General features: G+C 36.7%; 1 protein-coding gene across 1 annotated transcript in view; it reads right to left on the bottom strand.

Moving 5' to 3' along the window:
* LOC148612801 (uncharacterized) overlaps window positions 1-19,550 on the bottom strand; it is a 51,049-nt gene that overhangs the window by 8,146 nt on the left and 23,353 nt on the right. Inside the window, exons 7-29 of the mRNA XM_088594544.1 lie at window positions 18,498-18,803; window positions 17,192-17,503; window positions 16,259-16,570; window positions 14,553-14,864; window positions 11,697-12,008; window positions 11,097-11,408; window positions 10,473-10,784; window positions 9,874-10,185; window positions 9,248-9,559; window positions 8,713-9,021; window positions 8,076-8,381; window positions 7,459-7,770; window positions 6,972-7,277; window positions 6,374-6,685; window positions 5,755-6,063; window positions 5,085-5,396; window positions 4,550-4,858; window positions 3,393-3,704; window positions 2,773-3,084; window positions 2,199-2,510; window positions 1,658-1,966; window positions 825-1,133; window positions 243-557 (exon numbers count right to left, since the gene is read on the bottom strand). Coding sequence (XP_088450670.1) covers window positions 243-557; window positions 825-1,133; window positions 1,658-1,966; window positions 2,199-2,510; window positions 2,773-3,084; window positions 3,393-3,704; window positions 4,550-4,858; window positions 5,085-5,396; window positions 5,755-6,063; window positions 6,374-6,685; window positions 6,972-7,277; window positions 7,459-7,770; window positions 8,076-8,381; window positions 8,713-9,021; window positions 9,248-9,559; window positions 9,874-10,185; window positions 10,473-10,784; window positions 11,097-11,408; window positions 11,697-12,008; window positions 14,553-14,864; window positions 16,259-16,570; window positions 17,192-17,503; window positions 18,498-18,803 — 7,146 coding nt within the window. The remainder of the gene's footprint in view (window positions 1-242; window positions 558-824; window positions 1,134-1,657; window positions 1,967-2,198; window positions 2,511-2,772; window positions 3,085-3,392; window positions 3,705-4,549; window positions 4,859-5,084; window positions 5,397-5,754; window positions 6,064-6,373; window positions 6,686-6,971; window positions 7,278-7,458; window positions 7,771-8,075; window positions 8,382-8,712; window positions 9,022-9,247; window positions 9,560-9,873; window positions 10,186-10,472; window positions 10,785-11,096; window positions 11,409-11,696; window positions 12,009-14,552; window positions 14,865-16,258; window positions 16,571-17,191; window positions 17,504-18,497; window positions 18,804-19,550) is intronic.

The following is a 19,550-nucleotide window of genomic DNA, read 5'->3' as shown; positions in this document are numbered from 1 at the left end:
AACTTTTATCATGTTTCTTGCAGTAACCCTCATGTTTGCTTGTTTCACTTCGAAAATTTGTCTTAGAACTAGTGATATTTTTTTTTCTAAATGTATAAATACAAAAATTGAATAAAAATATTCGACAAATATAATTGGCTTAGAGTTGCTTGTTACATGTATAGTATCTGTCATTGAAACCTCCTTAAAGAACTGTGAAAAGGTAAGTTCAAGAATACTTGAAAGGTATCTATAATACGAACCTTGGACATCTAACTCCCTAAGGCTCGCATACTGAGGTACATTTCCGAGGGTTTGTTGATGATACACGTCACAACTCAAAACTTCTCCATCATGGCTGATAGATGGTGCCCAAGCCAAAGTTCCAGTAACTCTGTAAAGTTTAGTGTTGGCGTCGTATACAGCGTTGATGGTGAGGAAGTTGCTAAGATCAGTTGAGCCAATCCTCATGCTCATTTGCTGCTGAGGGAAACCCCCGATAGAGACGCACGACCAGGTCAACGATGTTCCTGCCACCATTTTTGTTGGACCAGTTAATAATGGAAGCTGTGGTGTTGCTGAAATTATTATAATAAGGTAATACATTCAGATAAAAACCATAAATTCACATTTTAACTTAACTGTGTTACTAAAGACCTGTACACTTTATATTAGTTTGAAGGCCGATCAAACCATGCAAACATGCAGTATAAATTTCGGACTCCATGGATGTTACTCTACCAAAATACCATAAATATTGACCTCTTCTGAATGTTTTTTTGACACGAACCATACACACATAATGAATCGGTTGCTAGTTAAATCTCTTATTATTAATTACTTACTATATATAGTCAGATCCAAGCTATCTGTTTGAGTCTGACCGGAAGTCTCTGTGTGAGTAACATCACAGAAAAGTGTGTCGCCATTGTTGTTGGTAGCTGGAGACCATACAAGTGTTCCAGTGACTTTGTAAAGTTTTTGGATGCTGTCGTAAACTGCATTGTAAGTGATACCACTGTTTATGGTAGTGGTTCCGATCCTCATTGACATCTTTTGCTCGGGATATGCGCCATTGGAAACACAGGTCCACGTGTTGCTTTGACCAGATGTCACTGTCGTTGGTCCAGATAGCTGTGGTGGTGAAGGTGGTGCTGTAAACATAAATATATATTTTATCACGTAAACACTAGGAAGTCACAAAACCGTTTACATTTTTTTACTGTTAATAAAAATATGAAGGCACTAACTTTGATGTCAGCCATGCATATCTATTAAAGTAATAGGACTATTAAAAAGTAATTGTTTGATAGACCACGAAGAAATATTCTTACGAGGTTATGCAGTATATATTTTGTATTCAATTGCTCGTATGCCCGACTCTCAATGTCATACTTCAAGTCAGGTAAACCCAACAGGAAGAATTCAAAATAAGCGCTATGTATACAAAATATGACTAATTTATCGTAACTGACAGTTTCGCAGGAATACAGTGTTTGTGAAATATTTTAACTGTAATACATTTGATTTTGAAACGAATTCGTATTTTTTTCCACTTTTGCAAAAAAAAAAATATTCCTATGGACATTTTATGACTACTCTAGATCTTAAGCAGATTTTTCTTATATATGAATTGGCTGAATATTTCAAAGTTTGGTAAAACGCAAGGAAGACTTACTGTAAACAACCAATGGGAGGGTGACAGTTTGTACTCTGTCTCCCAGTGTGTCATGTGTTACGTCACAGTATAACGTTTCTCCGTTGAAGCTACTGGCAGGTGCCCACGATAGAGTCCCTGTAACCCTGTAAGATCTTGATGTCTGGTCAAATACTGAATTGACTTGAACTTCATTTGCGAAAACCCTGTTGCCGACTCTCATGGACATTGCTGCTTCCGGGTTGCCACCAGTTGATACGCATGTCCATGTATACGATGTACCGGAAATGGTAGTAGTTGGTCCAGTGAGGGTTGGTCTCTGCGGGGATGCTGGAAAAAGTAAAAAGGATTCAGATGAGAAATCGAGTGTTAATACTTTATAAACGCTATTATTTTCATAACTTGAAGCTTAAACTCACAAAAGTTGGAAGCTTAAATTTCATTTGGAATGGAATGGTGTAAAAACATATTGCATGTCAAGAATTCTTTCGTATAATAATAACAACGAAGACACTATTAAATTATTAGCAGTAATTATACTATAGAAATTAGAAAATCTTACATTGAACAGATAGCTGTAAACTGGCTGTTTGTGGAGTTTGTCCGAGAGTTTCTTGATGAGTAACATCACAGAAGAGCGTTTCTCCTTGGTTTGTACTGGTGGGAGCCCATTCAAGCGTTCCAACAACCATGTACTGTTTCGTCATGGCGTTGTATTCCGTATTTGTGTAAAAGCCTTGAGTGATATCGGAATTTCCTATACGCATACTCATCGACTGTTCTGGATATGCACCAACGGAAGTACAAGTCCACTTGCTTTGGGTTCCCGCCCTAACGGTGGTTGGTCCAGTCAGAACAGGGGGTCTTGGTGGTGCTGAAATAGGTCATAAGATTGATTTCAAAGTGAAAGTTTAGGTTATACAAGTCAAGATAGTTTGATTTCCGTTCAGTGTTACAGTGGTAGTGGTAGTAGTCCGAATGTCTTGTTTGTACAATTTTTAGTTGTCTGAACCGACACAAATTATAGGAAGTTCCTCATTCATACAGGCTAAAGGCATTACTTCTTGATATCGACAGCTAAAATAATCGTTTAACCTACATTGTTTAATGGACAAAAATAATATTTGCAAACTTACAGAGCACTGTGAGTGCTAAGTTGACGGTCTGCGGTGTGCTGCCAAGGGTTTCTGGATGATAAACGTCACAATACAAAGACTGCAGGTTATGTATGCTTGATGGAGCCCAAGCGAGTGTTCCGGTGACTCTAAATGACTTTGATGTGTCGTCATAATTTGAAGAAAATGTGACCTCATTGTTGAAAACCTGGTTTTCGTATCTGATGGACATAGTTGGTTCTGGATTACCTCCTACAGAAGTACATGTCCAGGTGTTTGATGACCCTGCAGTAACAGTTGTCGGACCTGACAGTTGTGGCCTCTGTGGTGAATCTAGAGGAGATGTGAAGATGGTAAAACATTATGTATATACTTAAATAAGTCATCATATTGTTTACGTGCTATTGTAGAATAACATTTTTAGAAACTGTTTCAAATTTGAATCATTTTGTTGTTTCCAAACCAAATTTCAACATATGACATGTTTACAATTTGACAAAAAAAGAATATTCCGAACCGACGAAAAATCAACTGTTATTAAATATTGATATAATTAATTAGTGGAGGGAATCAAATGATTCAAAAATGTCTTTCTATTTTCGATTTGTTGCAAAAGGAATGGGAACTGTTAGACTACTTACTTTGAACGTTAAGTGTTAAGCTGGCAGTTTGTGGCGAGTTCCCGAGCGTAGGGGTGTGGAAAACATCACAGTAAAGCACATCGCCATTGTTGCTACTAGCGGGGCTCCATGAAAGTGTTCCAGTCACGGTGTAAGTCTTTGAAGCTCCATTATATACGGCGGTAGTGGCAAACCCGCTTGTAATGGCATTTCCCCCGAGGCGCATGCTCATCGTCTGCTCAGGATAGGCACCGGTTGATGTACATGTCCAGGTGTCTTGTGCGCCAGCCTTTATGGTTGTTGGTCCACTTAGCACTGGGTTGTTTGGTGGTGCTATAAACAAAGTTATCATTCATTATTCATGATTCATAATTTATTGATTTTAAGTACCAATCCATATAAAATCCAGACACAATTTTCCATGGTGAAGAAAAACCCACCAAACAAGTGATGCATTTTTGGTCTACAATACATATTTTTATATTTTTATGTAACGGTAGTCTTTTCAGTATTTCCCATTCAGTGATTTATTGACATGCATGAATAACCTCATGTCTGATAGATATATAAACATGCTTTCAAATAATAAGTTATAATTTTGAGTGTCAGACTTATGAATAAAAACCTGAAAAAAGTTCAATTAGTTGAACCATAGACTTGGAAATAGTTTGAAGAGAGTTGATTGAAGGAATATAGATAACAGTTACATGAAAGTTGATTGAAAGAGACTTAAATATAACAGGAACAGAAAAGTTGACTGAATGGCTTTCCAATAACAGTTAATGTAACGTAAAGTTTAATTAACGACTTACACATAACAGTTAAATGAAGACAGAATGACTTACCGTTAAGAGTTAAAGGGAGATTGATGGAACGACTTACAGTTAACAGTTAAATGAAGATAGACGGAATGACTTACCGTTAGGAGTTAAAGGGAGATTGATGGAACGACTTACAGTTAACAGTTAAATGAAGATAGACGGAATGACTTACAGTTAACAGTTACAGGGAGATGGATGGAACGACTTACAGTTAACAGCTATAGGGAGATGGATGGAACGACTTACAGTTAACAGTTACAGGGAGATGGATGGAACGACTTACAGTTAACAGTTACAGAGAGATGGATGGAACGACTTACAGTTAATATTTAAATTGAGATTCATTGAATGACTTACAGATAACAGTCAAAGGAAGATTGACAGTTTGTACTCTATCAGATGTTTCCTCATGGAGAACGTCACAATACAAAGTCTCGAGGTTGAATCGACTAGATGGTGCCCAAGTAAGTGTTCCAGTGGTTCTGAACGACTTTGATGATTGGTCATAAACTGAATTAACAGTAACTTCTTGACTGAAAACTCGGTCGTTGATTCTAATTGACATCTCCGGTTCCGGATTTCCACCAATGGATAGACAAGTCCATGTGTTTGATGATCCAGCTGTGACTGTAGTCGGACCAGTCAGTGTTGGTTTATTTGGTTGAGCTGAAACGATTCTCTCAGAATTAATGATCATTAAATAATAAAACAATGTACTAAATGATGCTATGTATGATGTCTTTATATGCATCTTATCATCAACATTATATTGGGAAAATAATATATTCACAATTGACGAAATTATTTCAATTATCTGTACCTGTTTTATCAAAACGTTAAAACATTCATTCTTAGGAGTTTGATCGATATTCCTGAGAAAAAAAATGCTTACTTTGAACAAGAAGTTGTAAGCTTGCAGTCTGAGGAGTTTGACCGAGGGTCTGAGTATGAAAGACATCACAGAACAATGTATCCTCATGATTGTTGCCAGATGGAGTCCAAGTAAGAGTTCCTGTCATTGTGTAGAGCTTTGAAGCTGTGTTGTATACAGAGTCAGTAACGAGACCATCCTGAATGGCATTATTTCCAAGGCGCATGCTCATAGTCTGTTCAGGGTTGGCACCTGATGAAGTACATGTCCACGTGTATTGTTTTCCTGCTTCAACAGTGCTTGGTCCTCTAAGAACTGGGTTTTTAGGAGATGCTGTAAGACAAAAAAGTTAGTAACGCATTTCATGCAAATATATCACATTTAAATAGAAATCTTGCAAACGATTCATAAGATAAACTATAATTACGTCTTAAATTCACAAAACTTGTGTTAACGCTGTTAAATTATTTTTTAAACATCTGACAAAACGCAGCATAAGCGAGCTTACTTAGAAAAAGCGAATAATTTGACAATAAAGATGTAAGAACTCGGCTTATATTATCATGATATTCATGAAGTTAAAAGAATTTTCATGCTGCATGGACAACAACTATTTCTCTTACCATCATTTTGTTTTTATCACTACTGCTTCACAAGAGGTACCCTAACAAATATTGAAAAGATGACTTACTAATAACAGTCAACGGAAGGCTGACTGTCTGAGGTCTATCCATTGTTTCTGGTTGTTCAACGTCACAATATATAGTCATTTGGTTATGGTAGCTCTGTGGTGCCCATGCAAGTGTTCCTGTTACTCTATAAGTATTTGATGATTGGTCGAATACCGAATTTACATTGACTTCTTGGCTGAAAACATTGTTGCCGATTCTTATGGACATTGTTGGCTCAGGGTTGCCACCTGTGGATATGCAAGTCCAAGTAGTGGAAGTTCCGGAAATGACTGTATTTGGTCCAGATATGGTTGGTCTTTGGGGGGAAGCTGAAAAAGAATAAAGCATTTTTATTTTGTATCTAAGGCTTTTAACCATTTTTGGCTCTAGCTGTATTCTTTGATTCTCTAAATGACATTTCTTCAGCCTGTTTATTAGATACATTGTACAATTATGTGGAATCGTTATTTAATTTTGGTATTACTAGAAACTGAAGAGCAAAGCAATCTACCAAGGGATGCAAATATTGCCTACTGCAAGCAAATCTACTTTTAATTATTTATTAAAACACATTCTTCCCTGTACTATTCTGTATATTGTTTCATACAGATAGTTACATTATAAAGGTATTTTGCTCACTTTGGACATTAAGTTGAAGACTAGCTGTTTGAGGGGATTGGCCGAGTGTTGGAGTGTGGACGACATCACAAAACAATGTATCCTGGTTATTACTACTAGCAGGGCTCCAGTTTAGGGTACCAGTCATAGTGTAGAGTTTTGTCACGGCATTGTATTCAGAATTCGTGACAAATCCTTGAGTAATATCATTTCCGCCAATGCGCATGCTCATGGTCTGTTCCGGATAAGCACCGGTAGAGACACATGTCCATGTGCTCTGCTTTCCTGCCACAACAAGTGTTGGACCAGTTAGTTGTGGAACTTTTGGAGGTGCTGAAAAATATTTTATAGTGAGTAGTGAGCGCCGAGAAAAGTTTGAAAAGGCAGAATATCAGAGGTAAGAAAGTTTGATAAGTATAGCAAGCACAAAACAAATAAAACCGAAACTGTTAAAAGTTTTACATTGGAGGCAATTTATTTTGACACAAAAACCCTTTGAAAATTATTCCATGCATGATTTATAGCTTTGATTGTCTCAAGCACAGTATATAGTCCTACATTTTGAAAATTCAGAAGATTTTGTGTACCAAATGATAGATTTGAAGATTTCAATGCTTACTTAAAACAGTCAGTGGGAGGTTGACGGTTTGTGGTCTATCCAACGTGTCATGTTCAACATCACAAAACAATGTTAGTTGGTTGTGATGGCTTCCAGGGGCCCACGATAAGGTTCCTGTTACTCTGTAAGTGTTTGATGTTTGGTCCAATACTGATGTTGTAGTGAATTCTCTGTTGAAACCAGTATTTTCTATCCTCATTGACATTCTTGGGTCTGGATTTCCGCCAATTGATACGCATGTCCAGGTATTAGTAGTCCCGGATGTTACAGTGGATGGACCAGTAAGTGTTGGTTGCTGTGGAGAAGCTGAAATAATAGTGTGAGGTTGAAGCGGAGAAAGCATAAGCATAATTTATGTCGGTGAAATTGAAGTAAAACATACCTTATATATATAAAGTATCAGCAAGTATGCACTAAGTGTGGACATTATACATAACGGGAAACTATTGAAAACGCCGACAGTAATGTTTTCTTTTAAAATGCTCACTTGTAACAGAAAGTTGTAAGCTTGCAGTCTGTGGAGTTTGTCCGAGAGTTTGGGTATGGAAAACATCACAGAAAAGAGTGTCATCATTGTTGTTACTAGCAGGGCTCCAAGTCAAGGTACCAGTCATTGTATACAGTTTTGAAACAGAGTTATAATCTGAGTTGGTTACAAAGCCATTTGTAATTGATGTGCTTCCGACTCTCATGCTCAAGGTTTGCTCAGGAAAGGCACCGGTGGAGACACATGTCCATGTGTATTGCTTTCCCGTCACAACATTGTTTGGGCCTGTTAAAACTGGATTCTTTGGGGGAGCTGTAAATGTATATCCAGGATTAATTATGAACATCCATGTTCGAAGTATATAAAAAAAGAGGCTTCATTACATTTTAGGGAAAACCATTTCAACATTTCATTAACATGTAGTTAGTCGCTGACATGAAATGAATCGCTCATTCATATCGCTCATTCATATTAAGAAACATAGTTCATCAATAAAGAAATTGACATAGAATCAGTTCAAATTTAATTCATTATATCTAATAAACTAAACATAGATGGAGATTTAAAAGAGAGATTACAAGAAGTAAAGGTTGAATGAAATGGTACAGATTGCTTACTATGAACAGTCAAAGGGAGGTTGACTGTTTGTGGTTTATTAAGGGTGTCATGTTGAACATCACAAAATATCGTCTGCTGATTGTGGATACTTGAGGGAGCCCAGGATAGCGTCCCTGTTACTCTGTATGTATTGGTGGATTGCTCTAATACTGAGGAGACAGACAACTCATTGCTTAAAACTGTGTTGCCGATTCTAATCGACATAGAAGGCTCTGGATTCCCTCCAATAGAAGTACAAGTCCAGGTATTTGTAGTTCCTGAGATGACTGTTCTTGGGCCGGTAAGAGTTGGCGTCTGTGGAGAAGCTGGAAGACAATTTGCAGAATGTTAGGTGCAGAAAAGGTTGTGTGCAGTTTTGTGATAGTTATGATTCATATCGCAAAATTTTAACAGTCAGTTCTACAATATGACGGTGATTAAAGGATACTACTAACTGTTTTAAAACTCTAATAACGAAGATCCATGAAACAATTCTCTACAAAGTCCAAGCTTGTAAAATCGAAAAAGTACACATAAATTTGCATATAGTTTGGAGAATATATATTTTATATATTTTGTTGGTTCGTTAATGATTTATGTCTATCCATCCAGAAGCTTGGAATAAAGCATATACAGATAAATATTTCCAAAGCTCACACTGAACAGAAAGAGGCAATACAGCCGTCTGTGGGTTTTGTCCGAGAGTCTGTGTGTGCATTACGTCACAGTTAAGCGTGTCCTGGTTACTATTAGTAGGGCTCCATGTTAGGGTTCCAGTCATAGTGTAGAGCTTCGTTACTGAATTGTAGTCAGAATTAGTTACAAAACCACTGTTGATGTTATTGTTTCCTTCTCTCATACTCATGGTCTGTTCAGGGTAGGCACCAATGGATACACAAGTCCATGTGTACTGCTGTCCAGTTACAACGGAGGTTGGTCCGGTGAGGGTTGGGTTTTTAGGTGGGGCTGAAAAAGTATTTATACATATATGCCTTAGCACATTTGACTAACTGGAGATCTTGTCAGATATTATCACTGTTACAAAGCAGATTGGGCGGTAATAGGCTTAATGAATTCTTTACTAAGCAAAGCATAAGACTTGGGATAGTTTCAAAGCATCATTAAATTATGTTAACCAGCTTGACGACTTCAGTGTAAAACAATCACAAAAGAGTGGATATGTTTAGCTTACTATGTACAGTTAGCGGAAGGTTGACAGTCTGAGGGGAATTTCCAAGAGTTTCAGGATGTGAAACATCGCAGAAGAGAGTCTGTTGGTTGTGTTCACTAGTTGGTGCCCATGTAAGTGTTCCAGTCACTCTATATGTATTGGTAGTCTGGTCCAAAGTCGATGAGACCGATAGCTGATTAGTTAGAACAGTATTGCCAATTCTGATCGCCATTGTGGGAGCTGGGTTTCCACCAATCGATACGCATGTCCATGTTTTGGTTGTTCCAGAGATGACAGTTGACGGACCAGTTAAAGTTGGTGTCTGGGGTTGTGCTGAAAGAATATGGCGATATGGTCATGGGCAACTTGAACAATATTTTAACTTGAAATTTAAGAAAAGTGCATTCACAAGCTTCAGCTGAATAATATATATGTAAAGACCATAAACAGCCTGTATGAAATACCTTTGTGATTATTAACTTAAGACACTATTCTATCATAAGAAATATATGACCTAAAATCCTTTTTTCATTGCTTGGTCATTCTAGTTTACATATTGGAATTCATAGACTTTTTTTAGAACATCCATCTATGTGTGTGGTTCGCAACGTATTGCAGATGACATTTTTTTTCAATTCAATGCTCACTTTGAACAGTAAGTTGTAAGCTTGCTGTCTGTGGGGTCTGTCCAAGGGTTTCCTGATGCGTAACATCACAATAAAGTGTTTCATCGTGGTTATTACTCGAAGGAGCCCACGTTAAGGTTCCTGTGACAGTATATAGCTTGGTAACAGAGTTAAAATCTGAGTTAGTAACAAAGCCATTTGTAATATCTCGGTCTCCAATTCTCATACTCATGCTCTGTTCTGGGTAGGCACCAGTTGAAACACACGTCCACGTTTTCTGTTCTCCCGACACAACGGAGTTTGGTCCTGTTAGTTTAGGATTATTGGGTGGGGCTGAAAAATTATTCATTTAGTTTCCTTATTATTACCGTAGATTTACATGTACTGATAACCTTGGCGAAAAAAAACCAAAGATGGTGAGAAACAGTTATTTATGACTCATTAATTAAAAGCTGCAAGAACCTTACCCATCTTAATATGCGAGAACGAAATGATTTTATTAATTATGAATTATTAAGTAATTGTACTGAAAATCGTTAAATAGCAGATCAGAATAATGATTAGAAACAAAACGAGACCCAATAAAAGATAAAAGCTTCGAAAGACTGAATAAGGCTTACTATGAACAGTTAGTGGTAGGTTGACAGTTTGAGGGGAATTCCCAAGTGTTTCAGGGTGGGATACATCACAGAACAATGTTTGTTGGTTGTCATCACTTGTAGGTGCCCATGTAAGTGTTCCAGTGACCCTATATGTATTAGTAGTCTGGTCCAAAGTCGATGAGACGGACAGTTGATTAACTAAAACAGTATTGCCAATTCTGATTGACATTGTAGGAGCTGGATTTCCGCCAACCGATACGCATGTCCATGTTTTGGTTGTTCCAGAGATGACAGTTGACGGACCAGTTAAAGTTGGTGTCTGGGGTTGTGCTGAAAGAATATGGCGATATGGTCATGGGCAACTTGAACAATATTTTAACTTGAAATTTAAGAAAAGTGCATTCACAAGCTTCAGCTGAATAATATATATGTAAAGACCATAAACAGCCTGTATGAAATACCTTTGTGATTATTAACTTAAGACACTATTCTATCATAAGAAATATATGACCTAAAATCCTTTTTTCATTGCTTGGTCATTCTAGTTTACATATTGGAATTCATAGACTTTTTTAGAACATCCATCTATGTGTGTGGTTCGCAACGTATTGCAAATGACATTTTTTTCAATTCAATGCTCACTTTGAACAGTAAGTTGTAAGCTTGCTGTCTGTGGGGTCTGTCCAAGGGTTTCCTGATGCGTAACATCACAATAAAGTGTTTCATCGTGGTTATTACTCGAAGGAGCCCACGTTAAGGTTCCTGTGACAGTATATAGCTTAGTAACAGAGTTAAAATCTGAGTTAGTAACAAAGCCATTTGTAATATCTCGGTCTCCAATTCTCATACTCATGCTCTGTTCTGGGTAGGCACCAGTTGAAACACACGTCCAAGTTTTCTGTTCTCCCGACACAACGGAGTTTGGTCCTGTTAGTTTAGGATTATTGGGTGGGGCTGAAAAATTATTCATTTAGTTTCCTTATTATTACCGTAGATTTACATGTACTGATAACCTTGGCGAAAAAAAAACCAAAGATGGTGAGAAACAGTTATTTATGACTCATTAATTAAAAGCTGCACGAACCTTACCCACCTTAATATGCGAGAACGAAATGATTTTATTAATTATGAATTATTAAGTAATTGTACTGAAAATCGTTAAATAGCAGATCAGAATAATGATTAGAAACAAAACGAGACCCAATAAAAGATAAAAGCTTCGAAAGACTGAATAAGGCTTACTATGAACAGTTAGTGGTAGGTTGACAGTTTGAGGGGAATTCCCAAGTGTTTCAGGGTGGGATACATCACAGAACAATGTTTGTTGGTTGTCATCACTTGTAGGTGCCCATGTAAGTGTTCCAGTGACCCTATATGTATTAGTAGTCTGGTCCAAAGTCGATGAGACGGACAGTTGATTAACTAGAACAGTATTGCCAATTCTGATTGACATTGTAGGAGCTGGATTTCCGCCAACCGATACGCATGTCCATGTTTTGGTTGTTCCAGAGATGACAGTTGACGGACCAGTTAAAGTTGGTGTCTGGGGTTGTGCTGAAAGAATATGGCGATATGGTCATGGGCAACTTGAACAATATCTTAACTTGAATTTTAAGGAAAGTTCATTCACATGCATCAGCTGATAAACATATATTTATATGCAACGACTTTAAAGGGCCTGCATGGAAAAAAAAACTTTCTAGTTATTAACTTTAACAATCTATATATTATCAGAAAAGTATGTGACCTACAACCATTTCTCATTGCTTGATCACTGTAGTTTCCATATTGGAATTCATGGACTTCTTTGAAACGTCCATCTATGTGTGTGGTTCGCAACGTATTGCAGATGACATTTTTTTCAATTCAATGCTCACTTTGAACAGGAAGTTGTTAGTTTGCTGTCTGTGGGGTCTGTCCAACGGTTTCCTGATGCGTAATATCACAATAAAGTGTTTCATCGTGGTTATTTCTCGAAGGGGCCCACGTTAAGGTTCCTGTGACAGTATATAGCTAAGTAACGGAGTTAAAATATGAGTTAGTAACAAAGCCATTTGTAATATCTCGGTCTCAATTTCTCATACTCATGCTCTGTTCTGGGTAGGAACCACTTGAAACACAAGTCCATGTTTTCTGTTCACCCGACACTACGGAGTTTGGTCCTGTTAGTTTTGGGTTATTGGGTGGGGCTGAAAAATTATTCATTTATTTTTCTAATGATAACCTAGAAGATAAAAACTACAAAGAGGTCTTTGAGATTTACTTAATTATAGACCGAGCTGTAAGACAAAATATACCAGTAAGAAATTATGTTATGGACTATGAATTGTTACGTAATATTACGTAATTACACTGAAAACTGCTGATGTCTAAGTGAGAACAATAATTATGAACAAATGATTATGAACAAAATTCTTTCCAATGGAAGATAAAAGATTCGACAGATGAAAGAATGAAGCTTACTATGAACAGTTAATGGAAGGTTGACAGTCTGGGGGTATTTCCAAGTGTTTCAGGATGAGATAAATCACGGAAGAATGTCTGTTGGTTGTCATCACTTGTAGGTGCCCATTTTAGTGTTCCAGTGACCCTATACGTAATTGTTGATTGTCTAAGGCAGATGAAATTGAAAACTGATTGTCTAAATCTTATAGACATAGTGGGAGCTGGGTTTCCCCCAACTGACACGCATGTCCATTTACTTGTTATTCCGGAAATTACTGTCGATGGACCCGTGATAGTTCATGTCTGGGGTAGGGCTGAAAGGATATGGCAAACAGTTATCGGAATCATTTAAACGGACGCAAAGAACGTCATTAGCAAGAATATGTTAAAGTGTATAAACCTCTGAAAATGAAATAGGAAGTGGAGACTTTCTTGCCATTCGCAGTCTTAAAAGCTAATATAATGCACAGGCTATGACCAAAAGTACAAACAAAATCTATTAACCACCGATACTTGATAATGAATATTTCTGTTCAAGGAGACTAAAAGTTCCACTGGTATCATAAGACTCTTGGTTTCTTGTTTTGTGTATAATCCAAAAAATATTAAATAAATGGTCACAATGAAAATACTTTCTATATTGTGACGAAGAACTCATTTCTCTTACTTTCTATCCGAAATCTCTAAACAGCTTCATGTCTGTAGAATTTGTTGCAAAATAAACTTTATTACTGTATACATGAAATATTTCCCTTGACATTGTTTTAATGTGTAACGGGATTAGTTCGAAATATAAATACAAATCTAGATATTCACTGTTTCATAGAGTCATCTACCATCAACAGCATCAGACCCAAATACATAGGAAGATCAAGATCCTAATATAAAGTGTACAATTAGAACAAACATTATCGAATTGGTAAAACAAAGCCAAAAACGATAAATAAATCAATTTATATTATGTCGGCACCTATTCATCTTCTCAAAGACTGTTCAGGATAGGTAGCCGTCCGGGGTTTTTAGTTATAAGACTCATCTTGGCCAAAACATGTCTGTTTACAACTTCCATAAAGCTGTTAAAGGTGCGGTTGAATATAAATATTGCAGGTAGGTGCAGATTTCATAAAATAAATACGCGCTGAAAATAGGAAGAATAATGTTCTGTAGAATAGTACATATAGTTATACAGATATGAATACTACACAACAGTTGAAGCATAGCTCTGACAAATATTTGAATCAAGATGTAAAGTGTATTTACACCACAGAAGTGTGTCTAGACCAAATCTCAAGATGACGAAAGGAACACACAGCTTGCATGCATGAAAGAATTAAGCTTCTTAGAAACCTGTAGCCATTTGTGTGTTTGTGTGCATATCCATACGCTGAAGCTCCAAAACAAGGCAAAATTATACGACTTTTTCAATTTCACTACAAAAAAGACAATGAAAAATGCACAATAAATGACACTCAAAATGCAAAGTATAAGGGTGGTGTTAAAAACAAAAACAATATAAAACGACTGTATGTTTGTGTTAGATGTAAAGACGTTTAGTAACTTCATTGGTATAGCTGAAAAGCTCGATAAATCTGGGAATGGGTAAAGCTAGTGTGGCGGTGGTGTCTATGGTGCTTGTTTTCAAAATGAGCTTACATCTGACTGTAAGAGGAAGATTGACTGTCTGTGGTATATTTCCAAGTGTTTCTGGGTGTGAAACATCACAATGTAATATCTGTTGATTGTGTTGACCATTAGGAGCCCATTGAAGTGTTCCTGTCACTGTGTAGGAATTAGTGGATTGGTCTAATACCGAACTGACTGACAATTCGTTGTTGAAAATAGTATTGCCAATTCTCATAGACATGGTCGGTGAAGGATTACCTCCCTTCGATACACATGTCCACGTTTCAGTAGTTCCAGAAACTACTTCTGATGGACCGGTTAATGTTGGAGTTTGAGGTTGAGCTGGAAAACAATTCAATTGGTCAGGTCTTTTTAACAGGTACAATAATGCAAATAATTATAACTTTGCAACTTTCAGAATATTTAAGCGAATATCGGCAAAAAAGTTGTACTGAAGCATGAATAGGGACATCAAAATCATGAACATGAAACCAGGAAACAGAGATGATTTGCATTCACAATGTGGCTAACAACAACAAAAATACAGTGGCATATAAAAACTGAAGATAAAAAAACCCGAATGAGATTTTAGGATCTACATAGATCGATATATCCCTGTTAAAAATTTCGAAATTTGGTGTTTAATATATAAGAATACATGCTATCAGTAACAATAACGATTGCATTTGAAAGTGTGATACATAAAGATCTAGATATGCTAAAGATTGATTTACAAAATATCTCTTAATCACTAGTTATTCAGGTATCGACGAATTGATAAAGGATGACTTCCCTTTTTGTCTAATCAGTATGGCAAATATCATCTCATTTCGTTCAGTAGAATTAGGAGTAAATGTGATGCAATTTGTTTTTACTTTCAAATGTATTACCAGCTAACATTGTCATTTAAACCCTCGAAGTTGATTGGGGAAGATATGAACTTCGCATATAAACTTAAAGCTGCATACCAAACATGAAACCATTCTTTCATTTGGAAATTGGTCGAACTTGTGATCATAAGTCCATTTTTCGAAATGTTATTAGAAAAGGGACCCTAAAAATATGAGATTGTACAATTTAAAATGTGAAGTTTGGATATTGAAAAATAAATCATTAAGACTAAAAAATAAATATATTTTTTACGTTCTGAATAACTAATTATTTGAAAAATTTTTTTTTTCTGATAAAAAGTTTCATCTTACTAGCAAGATTTAGTATACAGAGTTGGTAACAATTGATATGTTTTATTTTCAGTCTTGTCCGAAATTTTGGCACGGAAATTGTTAATCGTTGTGAAAAATGAACAGGTGTTTCTAATTTGCCTTGTACAAAGCAATAAATCATGCAAAGGTATGGAGTAGACTAAAGGCATTGTAGAGTACCATTAGGTACAATAATGATATATTCAAAGAGAAAGAGCAATGATACAGTTGTGATTTGTGTATTTCCAAAGACCGAAAAAAAATTATGATCTCATTCCAAATATTTAGTCACTTAGATTTGTGAGGAATACACACACAAACACATACTTAAAGTAGTGACAAAGAAAAGGACAAAATCAAGTTTAAGCATTGTACAAAAGCTCATGAAACAAGTTGACGAATGTTTATAAGCGTTATATAGAAGGAATGTTAAATTCACCCCATGAGTATAATACTAAATGATAGAACCTGGAAAGGGTATATTAGAAGTGTAGATGGCAAAAGCTATGGTGTGTATGTGGAAAATGAGCTTACATTTGACTGTAAGAGGAAGATCGACTGTCTGTGGTGTATTTCCAAGTGTTTCTGGGTGTGAAACATCACAATGTAATATCTGTTGATTGTGTTGACCATTAGGAGCCCATTGAAGTGTTCCTGTCACTGTGTAGGAATTAGTGGATTGGTCTAATACCGAACTGACTGACAATTCGTTGTTGAAAATAGTATTGCCAATTCTCATAGACATGGTCGGTGAAGGATTACCTCCCTTCGATACACATGTCCACGTTTCAGTAGTTCCAGAAACTACTTCTGATGGACCGGTTAATGTTGGAGTTTGGGGTTGAGCTGGAAAACAATTCAATCAGTCAAGCTTACCCTTTTTATTGTTTAAACCACAAAATTTCCACTTTGATTTAAAATTAATTGTTATGTTTTACGGCACTATTAATGTATTGTCACCAAAACAACTCAAAATGGGTTAGATATTTAAAGGGTAAGAATGTTAGTCGTAGGAAAGATGAACCTTGTTTGGTATTAATGTCCCATACATAGTAGGATGCCCCTTATTGGAAGGTAAATACGAAATTTCACTATTCGGTTTAGATTTTATAATTTCTACAGAAGCAAACATATTTCTACTTGTATAAATATATGTCACTTGTAATTAAATTGACTATTAAAGTCCACAGGAATTTTATGTCTGTAAAAAGTAATATTAAAAAGGAATACAATGTATATAAATATGCTTTTAAAAGGCCTTAAACGTAATACCAAGATTGTCTGGAAAAATGCATTGGAAAGATGATTTATGACGAAAATATTTAGAAAAAGGTGGTGATGACAAATTTTAATTATTCTGTGCCATATAGTTAAATAGAATGTAAAACACCAACACCAACAAAATCAAGCTTGCACAACAACATGCAAAATCTGAAATGGAAGTGAAATGTCGAAGGGCTAACTTACATTGGATGTTCAATGGCAAGTTTGCAGTCTGTGGGGTCTGGCCTAAAGTTTCTGGGTGGAAAACATCACAAAATAGTGTATTTCCAGCGTTGTTTGATGATGGAGTCCACGAAAGAGTACTGGTCACAGTATAAAGCTTTGAGCCTTGATCAAATATTGAGTTAGTTGAGACACCATTACTGATTGGTGTGTTTCCAAGACGTAGATTCATTGTTTGTTCGGGAAAGGCGCCAACAGACGTGCATGTCCAGGTGTATGGTGTACCAGATTTTACGTCAGTGGGTCCAGTAAGTGTTGGTGGCTGTGGTGGTGCTGCAAAATAGAAGCAAGCATTCATGATTAGATATTCGACATCGATATGAAGAAGATGTATTGCGAAGTCAATCGTTCGCTATAATTAAATCTAAAATACATCTAAAGTACATAGCTAGAAAAGTTTGATACGGGTGATATAAACAAGGAAACTTAGCAACGACCACTAAATTAATACCTCTTATTAATGCACTTTTTGACCTGCCAATTGATTTCGATCAAATTTAAAATAAAGGAGCACAACGGTAAAATGTAATAAAGATTCTAAGAAAGTTTCATTAAATTTAAATCAGCAGTGGAGGAGGAGTCATGGTATAGAGATGGGTACACTACTGTTCCGATATTCATGAATGACAAAGGTCATGTTTTGCTATAAGAAACTCTCACACTGAATCGGATCAAAATGTAAAAAAGGAGGTTCACAACGGTAATATGTAATAAAGATTCTAATAAAAAAAGTTTCATTTAATCCCATTCCACAGTGGAGGATGGGGAACGGATAAGAGACTGATACAACGGCCAATGTTCCGATATATTCATAACCCCAACATGGTTTGGATCAAAATTAACAATAAAATGTGCACAACACGGGAATACGAAATCAACATTCTGTGAAAGTATAATTAAATTTCATTCAGCGCTGTAGGAAGAGTAAGATAAGGATACGAGATGGTCCCTCTCTGCATAACGGTAGGAATGAAGGGAAAAGGAGGAGAGTACGGACGGACACCCCTATCAATGAATATCCCCTACTTTAATAACTTTGTGTGAAGATGGTTGTGCACGAAAACAAAAGGACATCAAATGTAACAATGCGAAAACCATCTGAAACATATTTTCTGTTGTTTTTTTTAACTGCCGCAAGATTGATTGTATCATGCTCAGTAATGTACAACAGTATAATAAAACGTCATCTATTATCATAATACTGATGGTCAACTTCTTTACATCCCAAGCACTACAGAAATATTCGAAAAAAATATTAGTTACTTACTGTTGACTGTCAAAGGCAAGTTTACAGTTTGTGGTGCATCCAGGGTTTCATGAGTTACATCACAGTAAATTATTCCGTTGTTGTCAGTACTTTGTGGTGCCCAGCTCAGTGTTCCTGTCACGTCATATGTGTTGGTTGTCGAATCAAGAACTGAATTGACGGTCAGTTCAGAGGAAAACGCTCTATTTCCAATTCTCATTGTCATTGTCGGCTGTGGGTTGCCTCCCTTGGAGACACAAGTCCATGTTTTAGTATTGCCCGACGTAACAGAGCTTGGGCCAGTTAGCACAGGTGTTGTTGGAGATGCTATTTAAAATATAAAATACTCAAATAAATTAAAATTTCAGAAAAAAAAACATATCTTGCTTGAGAGAAATTTACAAATTTCATAAAAATTGTGCCCTTAAGAAAGAGGTTTTGTGAGACTAAGCTGTTTGTTTGTTGGGGTTTAACGCCCGAGTAGCAATATTTCAGCTATATTCAGGCAATGAACATGAAATGGATGATAAAATGATCACGAAATGATGATGAAATTAACAATGGGACGGGACACAATGACAATGGGGTCGAGCAATTTTGATTGCCATGGAAAATAGGGAGAGGTGGGTAGAGTCGGGCAATCTAGCCTACTGTGGCGCAGCCCTATGGTTCCTACTCCGAGAGAATACCACAATAGGGTTTTTTAACGTGCGCGGAACGTGGCATCTTTCCCAACACGGTGCACCACTATGGTTTACAGTCAGGTTTTCCGTATTATAGCCTGACAACCCCAGCATGTAACACGCCAGGGGTACCCCATTCCACCACCTGGGGCACACAACCCAGTTGATTTGTGGGTAGAGCGCCCTAGCCCCCGGCTAGGGTTCTGAGCACTATTTAGTCGCCTTTTACGACAAGCTTAGCGCTTTTGCAGACCTTTTCTTTTGACACCCGGACCTGCACGGGTCGTGAGACTAAGCATAGAAGTCTTCTATTGATATGATATGAGGAGAATGAATATGGTGAGTATAGCAACCCCACCGTGAGTATGATTAGAAGTAGAACTTAATCAAT

Source organism: Perna viridis, chromosome 7 (genome assembly GCF_037379345.1).
Source record: "Perna viridis isolate PV_CMFRI_1.1 ecotype Kerala chromosome 7, ASM3737934v1, whole genome shotgun sequence".
Taxonomy (NCBI): domain Eukaryota; kingdom Metazoa; phylum Mollusca; class Bivalvia; order Mytilida; family Mytilidae; genus Perna; species Perna viridis.
The sequence above is the reverse complement of the archived record's forward strand: the minus strand, read 5'-3'. Positions and strand labels throughout refer to the sequence as shown.